Source organism: Austrofundulus limnaeus, unplaced genomic scaffold (genome assembly GCF_001266775.1).
Source record: "Austrofundulus limnaeus strain Quisiro unplaced genomic scaffold, Austrofundulus_limnaeus-1.0 Scaffold1936, whole genome shotgun sequence".
In the NCBI taxonomy this organism is placed as follows: Eukaryota; Metazoa; Chordata; class Actinopteri; order Cyprinodontiformes; family Rivulidae; genus Austrofundulus; species Austrofundulus limnaeus.
Genome location: NW_013954338.1, coordinates 4,067 through 19,027, shown reverse-complemented (window position 1 = coordinate 19,027; position 14,961 = coordinate 4,067). Strand labels below are relative to the sequence as shown.

General features: G+C 39.8%; 1 protein-coding gene across 1 annotated transcript; it reads left to right on the top strand.

Annotated features, from left to right (window-relative positions):
• The first annotated feature begins 717 nt into the window (after positions 1 to 717).
• On the top strand, positions 718 to 10,270 carry ythdf2 (YTH N6-methyladenosine RNA binding protein F2). Its single transcript, XM_014034013.1, has 6 exons — positions 718 to 930; positions 1,161 to 1,185; positions 2,686 to 2,765; positions 3,505 to 5,202; positions 6,570 to 6,635; positions 9,224 to 10,270. The coding sequence occupies exons 1-6, from the start codon at positions 904 to 906 to the stop codon at positions 9,245 to 9,247; spliced, it is 1,920 nt and encodes a 639-aa protein (XP_013889467.1). The 5' UTR covers positions 718 to 903; the 3' UTR covers positions 9,248 to 10,270.
• Positions 10,271 to 14,961: the final 4,691 nt, after the last annotated feature.

The window sequence follows — 14,961 nt, the reverse complement described above, 5'->3', positions numbered from 1 at the left end:
AACTATAGAGCACAGTAGAGAAAAAAACTGAGGACGGACCTCACTTTGATAGAAACTATGTTGCAATGGTCCTCACTCTGTAACAGAAACTAGTACAAAAAAACCTCCCTAGGTCATAAATAAATAAATAGTAACAATGCATCATGTCCAAGTCTTGGCATGCCTATTAAAGAAAAACACAACATTATAATAATTCTTTTCATGTTCATTTTAAAAATAGAAATAAAAACATTAAATGTCACCTTCATGACCCCTAGGAGGGCGGCCCCAGAGTTTAAGAACTATTGTCATGGATTATTTTGATATTAGAAACATCCTTAAAACAAATGCTGATTTAACATATGTTTTTAATTCAACCATATAAAATACATACATTTAGTTTTTATAAATGGTAGTAGGAAAAATATACCTCAAATTGAACTTGTCAACAAAAGTTGAAATGAATATTATCTTGGCTTTATACAATGCTCGTTTTTGTTCTGTTTTGGGTAAATGGATGCCATTTTATGTTATTTTTATGTTACTGTTATTTTATCTTATTTTTACTTTTATGCCGCTATTACTTGTTTAAATCTTTAAAGATGCGTTTCATTGCTTACAAAAAAGAAAGATTAGTTAAAAATATGAATACAAAAATATGAAATAAATGCGATGTTTTTACTCCTCCGACTCGCTAGGGGGCGCCTGTTTCCTGTGAATAAATGCCTTTGCGAGTTGACGAGGGCCGCCCAGCCATGTTGAGGAGTCTGTCAAGCAAACTACTGCCCGCCATTGTGTAGAAAGCAGGCTCTGTAGAAAGATAAGGGCACTTGGCTAAAACTCTTCAATAGCTAGGTTATTTCTACACCCTGCCGCTTTTATTTAGGAGCAAATACGCTTACACAGGCTCCGGGGGGGAAAGACATGTCAGCCAGCAGCCTTCTTGAACAGGTAAAGAGCGGTATTTTCTGAACATTTACGACGGGGCCAAATTTGTCAGCATCGCGACGGCTAGCGCAGATAGCTTGTAGCTCAGAAGGCAGCGGCTGTGGCTCAGTAGTGAAGTAGGCCTGACCACCTGCTAAAGGAACTGACTGCTGAAAATACATCTCTTCATCTATTTTTCCTCTTCCTCTCTTCTCATAAATCAAACCTTCATGAATCACCTGGACCCAATCCAGAGACCGAAAGGCCAAGCTAATAAAGGTAAGTCCTAACAAATTTTGACTGGGGGGGAGGGGGTGGTGGTGTGAATGCGGATCTTTTTGCGTGGTGCTGTGCGATTCGAAAATCTTGCGAACGATGTTAGCTTCTTCGTGGGGGGAAAAAGGCCCGTCTGTGGTTCGTCGTAAACCTTTTGGAGTTCGTTTTAAAACCTAAAGGAAGCACAAGAGCACCGGGCCATTTAAAACAGCTCCCGCTGATTTAATGAAACCAATCTTTAAATGTCTTCAAACATCTCAAAAGTTAGACTCTTAGCTTCTCTACGTGCTAATCTGTAAATGGCAATTGATTCACGGTAGCGTCGTTTTCCTGGTTAGTCGGTGCGATTTTCCCCAGATCAACAGGTTTGAAACCAGATTATCAGCCTGTTTCATCGCGAGTCATTTTAATGGTGTTAAAATMCAGGTGTCGTTTTAGCCAAGTCCATGAAGCTGAGCGGACTCTTGGCGCTCGGAGACGCGGCTGGGCTGCATGCAGCTGACCACATCACTAGCGTGCTAACGTTAGCTGGATGCTAACTTCAACCTACACGTCTTTTGACATGCTTCACTTTATTCTTGCCTCACTTAATTGACCCTACATTTGTTCTCCATTAGATTAAAATATTGTTAAAATCTTACGAAAAATTTGGCCACTAAACACTCGAATATGAATTGACTTGTGATCGGTTATTTATATTTTTACACTTATTTTAGTCTTTTAACATCACTATAAATAAATTAAATTCATGTTTACATCACTGCTTCTTAATATAAGGGTTGTTTTGTGAGTGCAAATTGTGCTCAACTTCATCCAGTGGCTCTGTTAATGTTAAAGGGTCTTGTGTAGCTGGTGATCTTGTAAAGTAGTATATTTGATTTGATTTATTGATTAGGATCCCCATTAGTTTCCACCAGGATAGTTACTAATCTTCCTGGGCTCCAACTGATATAGCATACAATATTTATACAACACATAWAATCATGACATACATGAGGTTAGTCAAATTRCACATTTTACAAAATTACAAACGAGTCTAGTTAAAAACAAATTTAATAATAATAATAATAATTTAATAATAATAATGACAAAATCAGATTTAATACAAATAAGAGTTCAGTGCTATTTTAAAAGAAAATGTGCTTTTTAAATATCTAATGTTTTTAAGTAATTTATTCCATTCTGAATAGCTCTATAGACTGCTTATTTTTGTAACAAGTTTGTTTTAACACGATTCACAATTAATTTTGTTTCACAAGAGTATCTAGCAACATAATTATGTATCTGATGAGTAAATAAGTTTAACATAGACTGATTCAGGTCTCCCGGATAGTATAACTTTGTTTATAAATGTAAATAATTTATACTGCACCCTAACCTTCGATAATGGCGACAGTAAAATATGGTGCATATCTATGAAATCCACCTGCTCTAGTTATTGAAGTCTGAAAAACATAAATACTTTAACAAATTATATATCTATATATTTTTTTCCTCTTTCAGTGCAAAACGGAGCCGTGACCCAAAAGGATACTTTGAATGACGATGAGTTTGAGCCTTACCTGAACACTCAGGCCAGACAGGTGAGCTTTGTGACCCTTTTGAAGATCATTTTGATCATCAGTGACTGCCATATTTTCAAGGATTCATATTTAAAAGAATCATTTATTTTTTTCTTCCTTCATAATGGTAGAAGTTCACAGATAAAGTAAAATCTCATATCTATGAAATTACATTTACTGTTAATTAAACATTTAATATTTATTAATTTTTTATTGTATGACTTTGCATTTAATTATTTTTCATAAAGACTGACAGTAGGTTAAATTCTTAAAGATTTTTTGGCTTGTTGTCCAACAACATTCTTGTTGTCAATTTACTTTTCTGTGGTTGTTACAAGTTTAACGTTGTCTTTCAGAGCTTTTTTGAAAAGCTTTTTACCACTGCTCTTTTGGTATTTTTATTTATTTATTTATTTATTTGTGTGTAGTGTACGAAGTGCCTTTTGTTTCTAGGAATTGCTGGAGACTTCATAGGTGCTTTTGTGTTTTATTTGTAGTGTTTAAGAAGCTTCATAACCAAATGAGTCCCCTATTTTGTCAGCTACTTGTTCAGTATTCTGTATTTACATATGCTTATGCAAAATAAGCAATGCTGTCACATAGATATGCTATTTATTTTAAAAATATTATTTCTTGTTTTTTTATTATTATTGTTTGTCTAATTTTGTTTTTTGTAATAAGTTCATCAGAAGTTACTGAAGCTGTTTATAAAACTGTATTTTTGTGTCTTGACACTGAAACTGTTTCCCTTTCTATACAGAGCAATGCCTATACGGCCATGTCGGACTCGTACATGCCCAGCTACTACAGCCCCTCCATAGGATTTTCCTACTCTCTAAATGAGGCAGCATGGTCCACAGGTGGGGACCCTCCTATGCCTTACCTGGCCTCCTATGGACAGCTGAGCAATGGGGAACCCCACTACCTCCCGGACGCTATGTTTGGCCAACCCGGCCCCCTGGGGAGCAACCCATTCCTAAGCCAGCACGGCTTCAACTTTTTTCCCAGTGGCATCGACTTCTCAGCGTGGGGCAACAGCAGCTCTCAGGGACAGTCGGGGACACCGCAGAGTTCTGGCTACAGCAGCAGTTATGCCTACGCCCCCAGCTCACTTGGGGGTGCCATGATTGACGGACAGTCCCCATTTGCACCTGCTGCTAATGAGCCCCTCAACAAAGCACCTGGTATGAACAGCCTTGATCAGGGAATGGCAGGGCTAAAGATTGGTGGTGCTGCCCCTGGTGGTAATGGGGAAATGGCTCCTAAGGTGGTTGGTTCTGGTTTACCTGGTGGGGGGCCTCTTGGCCCTGTATCAACTGTTGGACCTCCAAGTATGACTCCTGTCTCGAATCCCCCTGCCAAGCCTGCTTCTTGGGCTGATATTGCCAGCAAACCAGCTAAGCCACAACCCAAGCTTAAAACCAAGGGTGGCATGGCAGGTGCCAATTTGCCGCCTCCGCCCATTAAACATAACATGGACATTGGCACTTGGGACAACAAGGGCACCATGCCCAAGGCTGCCACTCCTCAGCAGGTGCCCCCTATTCCTAGTAACGGGCAGCCCCCCAATCAGGCTTCCCCACAGCCTGGCGCTACAGCTGCAGGGAACCCACAAATCCCCCTGAGCAATGGACAGCTGGTTCCACCTGTTTCCCAGCTAGGGCAGCATCAGCTTCCACCTACTGGGCAGCCAGGTATGGCTCAGATGCCCCAGCCACCCCTCTCCCAGGGTCCTCCTCCATCACAGAGCCAACAGCAGCAACCGTCTCAACCGACTCGCTGGGTTCCACCCCGAAACCGGGCCAATGGTTTTGGAGATGCCAGTGGGAATGGGACAGGCCAGTCTCCTCCCACTTCTTCAAATGTCGGAGTGGTTCCTGGGATCCCCTCGGAGCCTCACCCAGTTCTAGAGAAGTTGCGCATGGTTAACAATTACAACCCCAAGGACTTTGACTGGAACCTGAAGCAGGGCAGGGTGTTTATCATCAAGAGCTACTCTGAGGACGACATCCATCGCTCCATCAAGTACAACATTTGGTGCAGCACGGAGCACGGCAACAAAAGGCTCGATGCGGCGTACCGTTCGCTGGGTGGCAAAGGGCCACTGTATCTTCTGTTCAGCGTCAACGGAAGTGGTCACTTCTGTGGTGTAGCTGAGATGCGCTCACCCGTAGACTACAACACGTCTGCTGGCGTGTGGTCACAGGACAAGTGGAAGGGTCGTTTTGATGTGCGCTGGGTCTTTGTTAAAGACGTTCCGAACAGTCAGCTGAGGCACATTCGACTGGAGAATAACGAAAACAAGCCAGTGACCAACTCTCGGGACACACAGGAGGTGCCGCTGGACAAGGCCAGGCAGGTGTTAAAGATCATCGCAGGATATAAACACACCACTTCAATCTTTGATGACTTTTCTCACTATGAGAAGCGTCAGGAAGAAGAAGAGTGTGTGAAAAAGGTAAAGGAAAATATTACTCCAAGGTGAAACAAATCCTGAGTGGTGCGTTCTTTAATTGAAAAGGAGCTGCAGTGCTTGAAAACCTGTTCTTGTTTTCAAATACAAGAGAAAACAAAGTTTGAAAAGATGCTTTAAGGATTTATAGTTGGATTGAGGTAGATGACAGACTAAACATCAACTTCTGACCCAGGGTTTTATTTACTTCTGTTAGGTTCACATGTAATCTCTTCCTTTTTAAGAGACATTTAAGTACAATAAATGAAAGTGTCTACAATTAAGATAAAATTTTAGTTTTACTCAGTAACCTAATGTAAATCTGCCTTCAGTTAGTAGTGTTTGAATTTTTTATATCTTAGAGTATGTGCAGTGTAGAGTCAAAAAGAAAAAAATAAGTAAGTCCTCTGGATGGGTTCTTCTTTAGTGAAACGTTTCGTCTCTCGTCCAAGAGACTTKAGTCAGATGAGTTTCAGGTGAACTCCGCCTTAAAAGCACTGCCTCCACATGGTGGACAAAGAGGTTAATTACYTGCAAAAGAGGGCCATCGCCTAACAAAAGGCTTGATTAGCTCTGTTGTTCATAGAAGGGTGTGCCCCATCACCTGACTTATTGGTTTGGATGCTGTGGTTCTTAAGTGTCGTGCCATGTGTATGTAGTGAATGCAGGCGGGGCTCAAAGTCCCCTTGTTTTTGTAAACAGAGTATTTTAACAAATGGTATGAAATCTATTTTACAGATTATAACATTTTGACACAACAGTGAGACAAATCGGACGATGTGACATTCACCTACCAACAACAATATGTCTTAACCTCTTTAAATTGTCACAAGGTGTGATTATTATGTTTGTGTATATGTTTATTCTGATTATTTGGCTCATACAGATATGTTGGACAAACTGGGAAGTTTTCTAAAAACAAATCCGTAAAGAAACTTTGGTACCTGAGCTCCAGAAACAGTTCTGTTCTTCAGTATTCTTTCAGTTTATCAGATTACCAGTGTTGTACTGGTTTTTTCTGATCTTTGCTTTCTTACGCTTTTGACAGCTACAAATCTGAATGTGAACGAATGGATTTTAGCGTCTATGGGTTTTTTAATGGTTTTAAATTTCCTTTTAATCATTGTACATTTTTATTGATGCAGTGATGCAGCTGTTGTGTACATTTATAAGGGTAGTTTTACTAGATGTGATTAATTTTTAGTTTTAATATTAAAGTGGAACTCTGTATGGTTTTTATTGGTAAGATTCGTAATCTGATAAAATTAAAATGTGCTTATGAATGTTTTCCCTGTAACATTAACAGCAAAGATTAGCTTGTTTTTAAAATAAGGTTTTTGTCCGTTTTACTGAGTTTCATTTCTGTGTGGCAGGTGGAGGTCCAGGGCAGTGAGCCATATCCCAGCAACCCAAGCAACAGGAGTCATTACAGGCTTCAGGTAACTCCCTTTATCCTCACTAAAATTCGGAACCACTTCTTTGATTCAGGGGTATTTGGTATGTACTTATCATTTTTAGGCATATAAAACTCTCTTGCCAGCAAAATACCAACTTGTTAWAAAAATGTTTTATCCACCTAATCACATACTTTTATTTCTGTCCTGGTGTTAATTAAAAATGAGTGCCTCAGTGAGTAGGAATGTGCTTGTTAGGTAAATACCACCATTCCAAAGTTAACTTGCAGTAATTCATGTTTCTTACACCGTGTGCATATTTTGTCCTGTACTCACACAGAGCTAATTCTGTAGCACAAGTGTCCGAATGACAAAAATTGTTTTCAAAGCAGTCATAATGTACAAATTTCAGCTGCTGCTTTATGATTTAGGGCCATTGCTTCCTTTTTGTATTTTTTGCCTAACAGTTTCCACACAGTTAAGACTTATGCAATAGTTTAAAGTGCCTATTACAACATTTTTTGTATTAAATATAAATGTATTTTTTGATAGATAATATTGCAAAAATAATTTCACTCCCCTAAGATGAACAGTTGAAATTTTCACTTGTAGGACCCTATAAAATCTGTTTTATTTTTTCCCAAATTACGTTTTTTCCATTTATTTCCCCATGAATTCCACATTTTCATTGTAACCATATTTATTTACTTAAAAGTGTGTAATTATAAAGCGACCGAACAATAATTAAACAAATAAATAGCTACAGAAATTTTTAAAATGTCATTTCACTTTCACTAATATAACAAGTAGCTATGATTCAGTAGAACATTAAATTCTTTTTGAAAGGTGTTTAAAAGTATTTACTAAGGGAAAAAACATTCTAATTGTGTAAAACACAGAATCTGACATAATAAAGTTATCTTTTATAAAAATAATGTTTTAGAATTTAACTTAACATTAAATACCTATGTCATACGGAAGTATAAACCCTACACTTGCCATCTAGGGTCATTTACTTCTGTAATGGAGACACGCGCACACACTGTTTGCAGTGCTTTATCAAATAGCGGACAAAGATTTTTCATTTTTTCTAAAGGAAAATCTGATTCTGCACAAACAACAACAAAATCATGGATAAACTCCCAGTCAGACTCCCACCTCACTGAGTGTTAAGGAGTTTTCAGCAMGTCTCTCAGCTGCTCCTCTGTCTGTGACTCAGACAGGAAGCGGTCTTCACAGCGTCCAGCCCATCGTGTGCCAAAAAACTTTGAGAAAAGCTCTTCTACAGATAAATAAAAAACCGGTGGGACGTTGTCTGTCCTACACTTTATGCTAGCTTCATATTTTTGGAGGATGTTACTTTTAGCGAGTTTGTTGTTCGCTGTGCGGGTCGCGGCTTTTTAATTTAAAAAAAAAATTCCCCCCATGTCATAGCTCACTCCACGTGCCTGTTACCAGGTAACGGCAGGTACAGGGAGCGGCAGCGGCCAAAATACGTCAGAAACTCGCCCAAATAAGCGAATTCCGTGAGATTCTGCGTTTTATACTGAATTCCATTTTGTTTGGTCAGTTATGCGGTTTCGTRCGCATTTTCCGCATCGCGGAAATTATAGGGCCCTACACATGTGAAGTAACAGGATGTGACGGGAAAGGAATGTCTGCATGTTAACAGAGCATTGCTACAATGGCAGACATCGACTGTAGAAAAGGATCTGATGTTTCTGTAGATTGTTTTGAATCACTATCATATCAAGAGAAGAAGAGTGAAGAGAGTTGAAGTTCAAATAAAGTTTCACTAAAAACAGACCAGGAAGTTCCCCTTAAGAGCTCCCATTTGATGTCACTTCCTGTTTCATTTTGGCTGAGCCAAGTTCAAAAGAAAATATGGCAGTTATGTACCAAAATGAGAAATCATGTGTATTAGGCCACGTTTCTTGAATATAAAGATGTTTTATTATACGTTTTGTGGTTGAAGTATGTGCATGTCGCAGGCACTTTATATTAAAAAAACCCTAATAAAACCAGCACAGGTGCAACTGCTAGTAGGGAGGGGATGTGCAAAATGAAAACATCTCTCCATATTGTCATCATATGCCCTATACAGATCAATATCCTATACCAGTCGTTAACACAGTGATTGTGTTAGACAAGCATATTATATTGCATCTTTAACTGCAGACTTGTGAATTGAATCACAATCGTATCATGACAGACTGTGTGATATCAAGAAACATTGTATCGTCAACAAATAGATGTTGTATTGTATTGAGATAAAGCTGGTGTTTTACACCCCCTACTCGTGACCTTTGTTTCTATTTTGTAATTCTTTCAAAATAAACTTTGGCATAAATAGATAGTACAATCTGAGTAATTGTTGTTTGAAATGGGTAGTATGTTTGTGTCTAGAAAAGCATTCTGAGAAGAAGAAAAAGAAATATGGGTCCAGGTAATTATTCAAAATTTCCCATTTTAACTAGACTACAGATATAAAAAAATAATAATAAAAATAAAAAAAAATCACTGCCTATCCCTACTAATGAGTTTTTGTCCAAATTTGACAGCATGAAAACACAAGATTTGTACATTTTCAATTCATACTTTATCACATTAACTCTTTGTCCTTCTTTTTCTAGGAGCGCCAAGGACGAGTCAAGTAACACTTGGTGCTTTGGTCAAAAGACTGCAACGGCCTCCCGCTAAAGCCCAGTCCACCCCAAATACATCAATTCATTCAGATCTCTAAGAAATTCTAATAGGGGTGAAGACTTAACAAAAGGACAAAAGACAAAAAAGGAAAAAAAAACCTAAATGAAGACTTTGATTTCTTGACTTTAAAGACTTACTTCGAACTTGTAGTAAAAAGGAAGCGATTATTCATAGGACTACAGCTAAATGCATAGCATCCTTAGGTGAAATCTTTTTTGCCCCACCCCATTCCACTACATTATGCTTTTTTTTGTATGCTGCATTTTCCTTTTTTTCTTTTTTAATGAAAGGATCATCTCTCTTTTTTTATGGTCCAAGCGCATGTCTGTAATTCTCACACAAACACAAATCCAATAGAAATGTGTAGTGTTGGCTAATAATAGTGTCCCAAAGTGAAGAATGGGCAGTTTGTCTCATTTTCATTGTAACCCTCCCCACCCTTACCTCTCTTCAAAGGATGCTCAGATGTTTTACCAGGACCCAGTGGAGCTTCCTCAACTGTGGATTTTCAGCATAGGCTGGTGCCAACTATGCTCATGTTTATTTTGTTTGTTTATTTTTTTGTACATGCTTGTCATGTTTTTGTTTGAGAGGACTGCAGATGTTCAGAAAGGCCCTCTTGTTTTGTTTTATTTTTTTTCTTGGAGAGTGTAGTGGAGGGAGGTTAGGGTCAGGAGGAGCTTAAAAACAGTAGGGAGTGGGGTTAAGTTTAAATTCAGAAGAAATGCTTGGTTGATGAGCTTTGCTCGGTGTATAATTTTAATGTCTGAAAAAAAACGGGGCCCTCTGTTAAGTCTTTATTGAACTTGTTTCACCCTCTTTTTTTTCCTCTCTCGGACAAGTTAATTCAATGTTGCTATGAGCTGCTTTTTGTTTTCCTCCTTCCGTTTTTCTTCAAACTGATGTGAGTGGCCTTGCCTCCACTCTTTCTATTAATCAGTTCAAAAATAATAAATGTGGTATATTCAGCAGAACGGTGTGCATTCCTTATGTTTGACTAGAAAAAGTGCTTTTGTTATGCATCTTGTTTTCCTTTTTATGTATGTTGTTTTTTTTCCCATGCTTATTTTACTTTATTTTTTTATAATCATCCTGCAACCATACAAGACTTTGAACACTTTAAATGATGTACTTGCATTTCTTTGCTTGCTCCACCTTGTCCTCAACACTCCTCATTTTTGTTCAGCTAAACATTCATATATCACTATCATCACTGTTGTTAGTAAAGAAAAAAAGTCATTCTCTTTAAGAACTACGGGCTTTTATTTGTGGCATAATAAAAATGCTCCACAAAGTCATGTTGGGTTCTGCTGTGTGGTCAATTTGTTGACCTGGTAAATTGCATTTAATTTTATTATTGGCTATCCAGTAATCACATTTTTTTCCTGTTTATGGATGAAAGTGATTTGCGTGTGTAAAAGCATAAAATGATTTGTTCAGGAAAAAGTGCTACTTGATTTGAGATGTGGAGTTACTTAGTTTTTTGGGTATTCAAGAGGGAGCTATGGTGTTACAAATTAAGTGGCATCTTGACTTGAATTGTGGAAATGTATCTTGGAAGGCTTTTGTGTAAAATTAACCTGCAATCCGCCATTTTCTCTCCTGCAAATCGCGGTTGTAGTGTCCGCGGCGGCCACAAGGGGGAGACATAGGATCACTCAATACTGTTGGGTTTTTATGTTCTGTTTAATTCAGTGTCGGAGCCTCACATCCAGGGGCTTCCGTGTTTATCATTAACGCAACACGAAAGTCTGATTTATTTCCATAAAAACTGAGTAACTTTTAATGTAATGGCGTTGGAACAAGCTAATTTTTAATCTTATTTTTGTCCAGAAAATTGCAGCTAAACGAGGTGAGCCAACCAGTTTTAACTCTTAAGTTCTCNGTGTGTGTGTGTGTGTGTGTGTGTGTGTGTGTGTTTTGACGGCACGTGTCGTCTTTGTGCGTGGGGAGGGGGACACGCCGCCTCGAGGGGTTCTCCTGTGACCCTTATCAGCGAGTCTCTGGGGGACGCCTTTTGGCCCCTCCTGGGATGCAAATGAGCAGAGAGGCGCGTGGAGATGCCACGCTACCGAGAAGAAGAAAAGGGGGAAGGTGGAGGAGGAGGATGGAGATGAAGCCGCGAGGGGAAAAAAAAGAAAAAAAAAAGCAGTGGTGGTGATGAAGGTGACTCCACACATCACTCATAAGAGCCACTTGAATTATCATGAACCATTACCTTATTTTTACCTGATTCAGATTAAACCCATGAAAACAGCTCAGAGCTGAAGAGTGACCATGCATTTCAGCCACACATGTAAACCGGAAGTGTCAGGAAGGAGACTCAGCTGGTCATGTATTTTCACATGTCAGTGTCTGAGTTCATGTCGCACTGCAAGGTCATGCTTCTGCTTTATTTCCCCCTCATTATCATAAGGCATCCATCTCTTTCTCCCATTAGTGACGCTTCGTGTCGCCAAAACCCACCTCTATTTACATGAATAAATTAGATTTTGTCTGCCTTTTTTTGTACATTTTAATAGAAAAAATAGTAAAATAAACCCAAATTATTTAATAAAAAAATTGAGGCCTTTTGTTGGAGTTTACATTTATTTAGCTCATTTTAAGCCACCTTTTTTGAAGTAAATGACAAATTATTTGTGTTTTCACAACGAAAAGTGCTAAAGTAAATAATATAAGTCAACTGTGTGATTTGATCGTATGTAGGGGGATGGGTGAGGGGGTGGATTTCTATATGGTCACCTGCTCTCCATCACCGGGGGTCCTGCTCTGTTATGTGTTGAGTCTAACCCCCTCATTTCTCCTAATTGTGTTTGAGCTTTCTGAAAATGCATAATGTGAAGACAGTCGAAAAGGGGGCCCCGAAAACAGTTGATGACCTCTGTTCTGACATATGTGGCTCTTTCACCCCCCCTGCACGCTCGTCATTGTGTGGGGACGACAGGCGTGTCGACGTGGAGCAACATTCTGGCCTTCTAAAGGTGTAGCATCTGAAATGTTCTTTTTTTTTTTGTCTGTGTGTTTTTTTTTTTAATCTTTTCCATTTTGACCCGACTAAAGCCCGTAAAAATTTGCAGAATTAAAAGGCGCAGCATCTCAGTTCATAACTTCTAAAATATTCTGTCAGGAATTTGTTCAAAAATTCGTTTCCCTCCCTCCCACCCTATCCGTGTTCCTTTTATTTTTTTTATCTGCATCTTCTGCCTCCATCATCTCAGATGTAGGTCAGCTCACATCTCTGTTGCCTGCAGCAATTTACAGCTCGAATCATTTGATGTGGCGCTGTGATTTTTAGGAGCAGAACCGACGCTCATTATTTAAATTGCTTGATGCTTTGAGCCCCCCCCCCCTCCTTTTATATTTTATTTTTTTCTTTACTTTAAAAAAAAAGAAAGAAAGAAAATACTGGAAACTACAAGTAGGAATGCCGTCCATGAAACGACTTCTTTATTGAAATATTTTTGAAGAACACAAACTGAAAGTCACACGAAAGCACAATCGTTTCAAACGGACAAGTGTGTAGTTAAATATGTTCATCATATGTATATGTCGGCATGCAGGTGGGTTTTTTTTTAAGAGCGTTTTTCACACTATTTTTCTACTTGCTCACTGATCAGGCTACTGGACTCTCCTGAGTAAACAGACATTTGAAGCGTCCCACTGTCACCACATGGCAGATCCCCCTGGTGTGAGCCCTCTGTCCATTTGGCTGCAGGAGGAACACTGGTCGACTGCCTGCAGCTCTGTTTGTTCTGACAATATGGAAACCGCTAAATTAGCCGACTTTGCGCCGCGATCGTGGCTGCTTATGCCTTATCTCCAGCCTGAACGAAGCTGCTTCTCGTGTTAATCTCACAGGCGGATTCACCTGCGAGGTCCGGTTGCCCAAAAAGCTGGTTTCTCTCACGCGAGGGTCGACTGTGGCTTCTCTCTTGGCATTCACCGCGTGCCTTAATTGTATTGAAATTAAATCAAGGTCCACTGTGAACACAAAGAGCTCAAGCCCAAACTTCCAAAGCGTTTAATCTTTTTGCTCTGCTTTGTTTTTTTTTTTTTAAAGAATACACTTTTGTTAAAACGGTGTTCTGGTTTAGTTGTTTTTTTGCATTTCTTTAGTCCATCCCTGTTTGACTTTGTGATTCCTCTCTCCTCACCTGTGCTGTCATCCCTGTGGGCTCAGGGGCGGCTCTGCAGCTCTGTGGCATGCTAATCCCACACAAACATGCAGTCTCTTTTTGGAAAGGAATGCATTTAATACAGATAACGCAAGAAAAAAAAAAAAGAACTACATAACTGTGATTCTGCTGATCGGTCAATAGTATGGACGTGCATTGCAATGCAATTTGAGACGTGCAAGAAAAGGGTTTCCAGCAAGAAAACGTGCCTGGAAGAAAAAAAAAAGACACCAATTTTGTCGTCAAAGCAGGATTTACGCCTTTCTGATAATCTCTGTGTAAACCTAGCTACAGCACATGGTTAAAAAGAAACGCACCGRAGAGAAACGAGGAGTGAGACGAGCGAAGCGAGCAAATCTACCTTTGTTGCACCATAAAGAGAGCAGCAGCTACCTGACTGCTACCATTCCGGCAGACCCATCTTCTCTTCAGAGCAAAACAAAGGAACCAGATACCTGCGAGGACACCGCGACGCATCGCAGCGTCCTAATCTCAACCGGCTCCACTTTCCTCGCTCAAGGAGCTTGGAACGGTTGAACCAGACCCGAGCAGTTCTTCGTTACAGTTTGTGCCGTTATGTCCCTCTTTACCCTCCCTCCTACTCTCCATCTCTTTACTGTTCTCTCTCTCTCTGTGTGTGTGCAGTCTGCGCATGCAACTCTAGCCATGGACAGAATAGGAAACAGAATAATAATAATAATATTAATAATAATAATAATCTTGCATTTTTCCAATACACAAATACATCATTTAAACAGGAAAGTTTGATCAAACCTAGAATACAAGATAATTTCCTCCCCTCCCATAAGTGCACTCAATACCTTTTCTATACATTGCCTTTAATACACTACTGCAACACTTTTTTTCAGATTAAATATATCCTTCCTCTCTAAAGATGAGGCAAAAAAAGGAAAAAGAAAGAAAAACGCAGAGGAGCTTCAGAGTATTTCCTCCTTCGGGTCCTCGGTCCTGGTTTTTGTTATTGTTGTTGCTGTAGTTGTGACTGCGCAGCTCCATCCTGTTGTGAAGGTCCTTCTGCAGGGGGTGGGGGTTGGGGGGTTGGAAGGATGGCGGACAAGGGAGTTGAAGGGACAGGAGGCAGGCAGGTGTCAGGCATGCAGTCAGGGGATGGAGAAGAGGGTAGCAGGGGGAAAAAAAGGAAAGAGACTTAGCTAAATTCTAGCCGGTCATCACCAAAAAAAAAAAAAAAAATCCATCTCGATCTGCTCAAGACAAAACCAGGGGAGAAAAAAACGGGGGGAAAAAAGCCCAAAATGCATACATATATAAGCCAGGCTGGTATATATGTATGAGGATCCGAGGCAGGAGGAGGAGAGAGGGAAACAAGGGATGGACGGATGAGGAGAGAACAGGCAACTGGCTCACACACAGACACAGTGCGCCGAGGAGACGACACGGGCTTCAATTTATGCTTTCTGGTCGACACCACCCCCCAGCTCATATACACGCAAACACACATACAGCCACAC

Bases quoted from the DNA above. Each gene is read 5' to 3' on its own strand.
- ythdf2 (XM_014034013.1), top strand. From the start codon at position 904: ATGTCAGCCAGCAGCCTTCTTGAACAG. The intron at 1,186-2,685 runs GTAAGTCCTAAC...TTCCTCTTTCAG, and splicing joins GAAAGGCCAAGCTAATAAAG to TGCAAAACGGAGCCGTGACC. The intron at 5,203-6,569 runs GTAAAGGAAAAT...TCTGTGTGGCAG, and splicing joins AAGAAGAGTGTGTGAAAAAG to GTGGAGGTCCAGGGCAGTGA.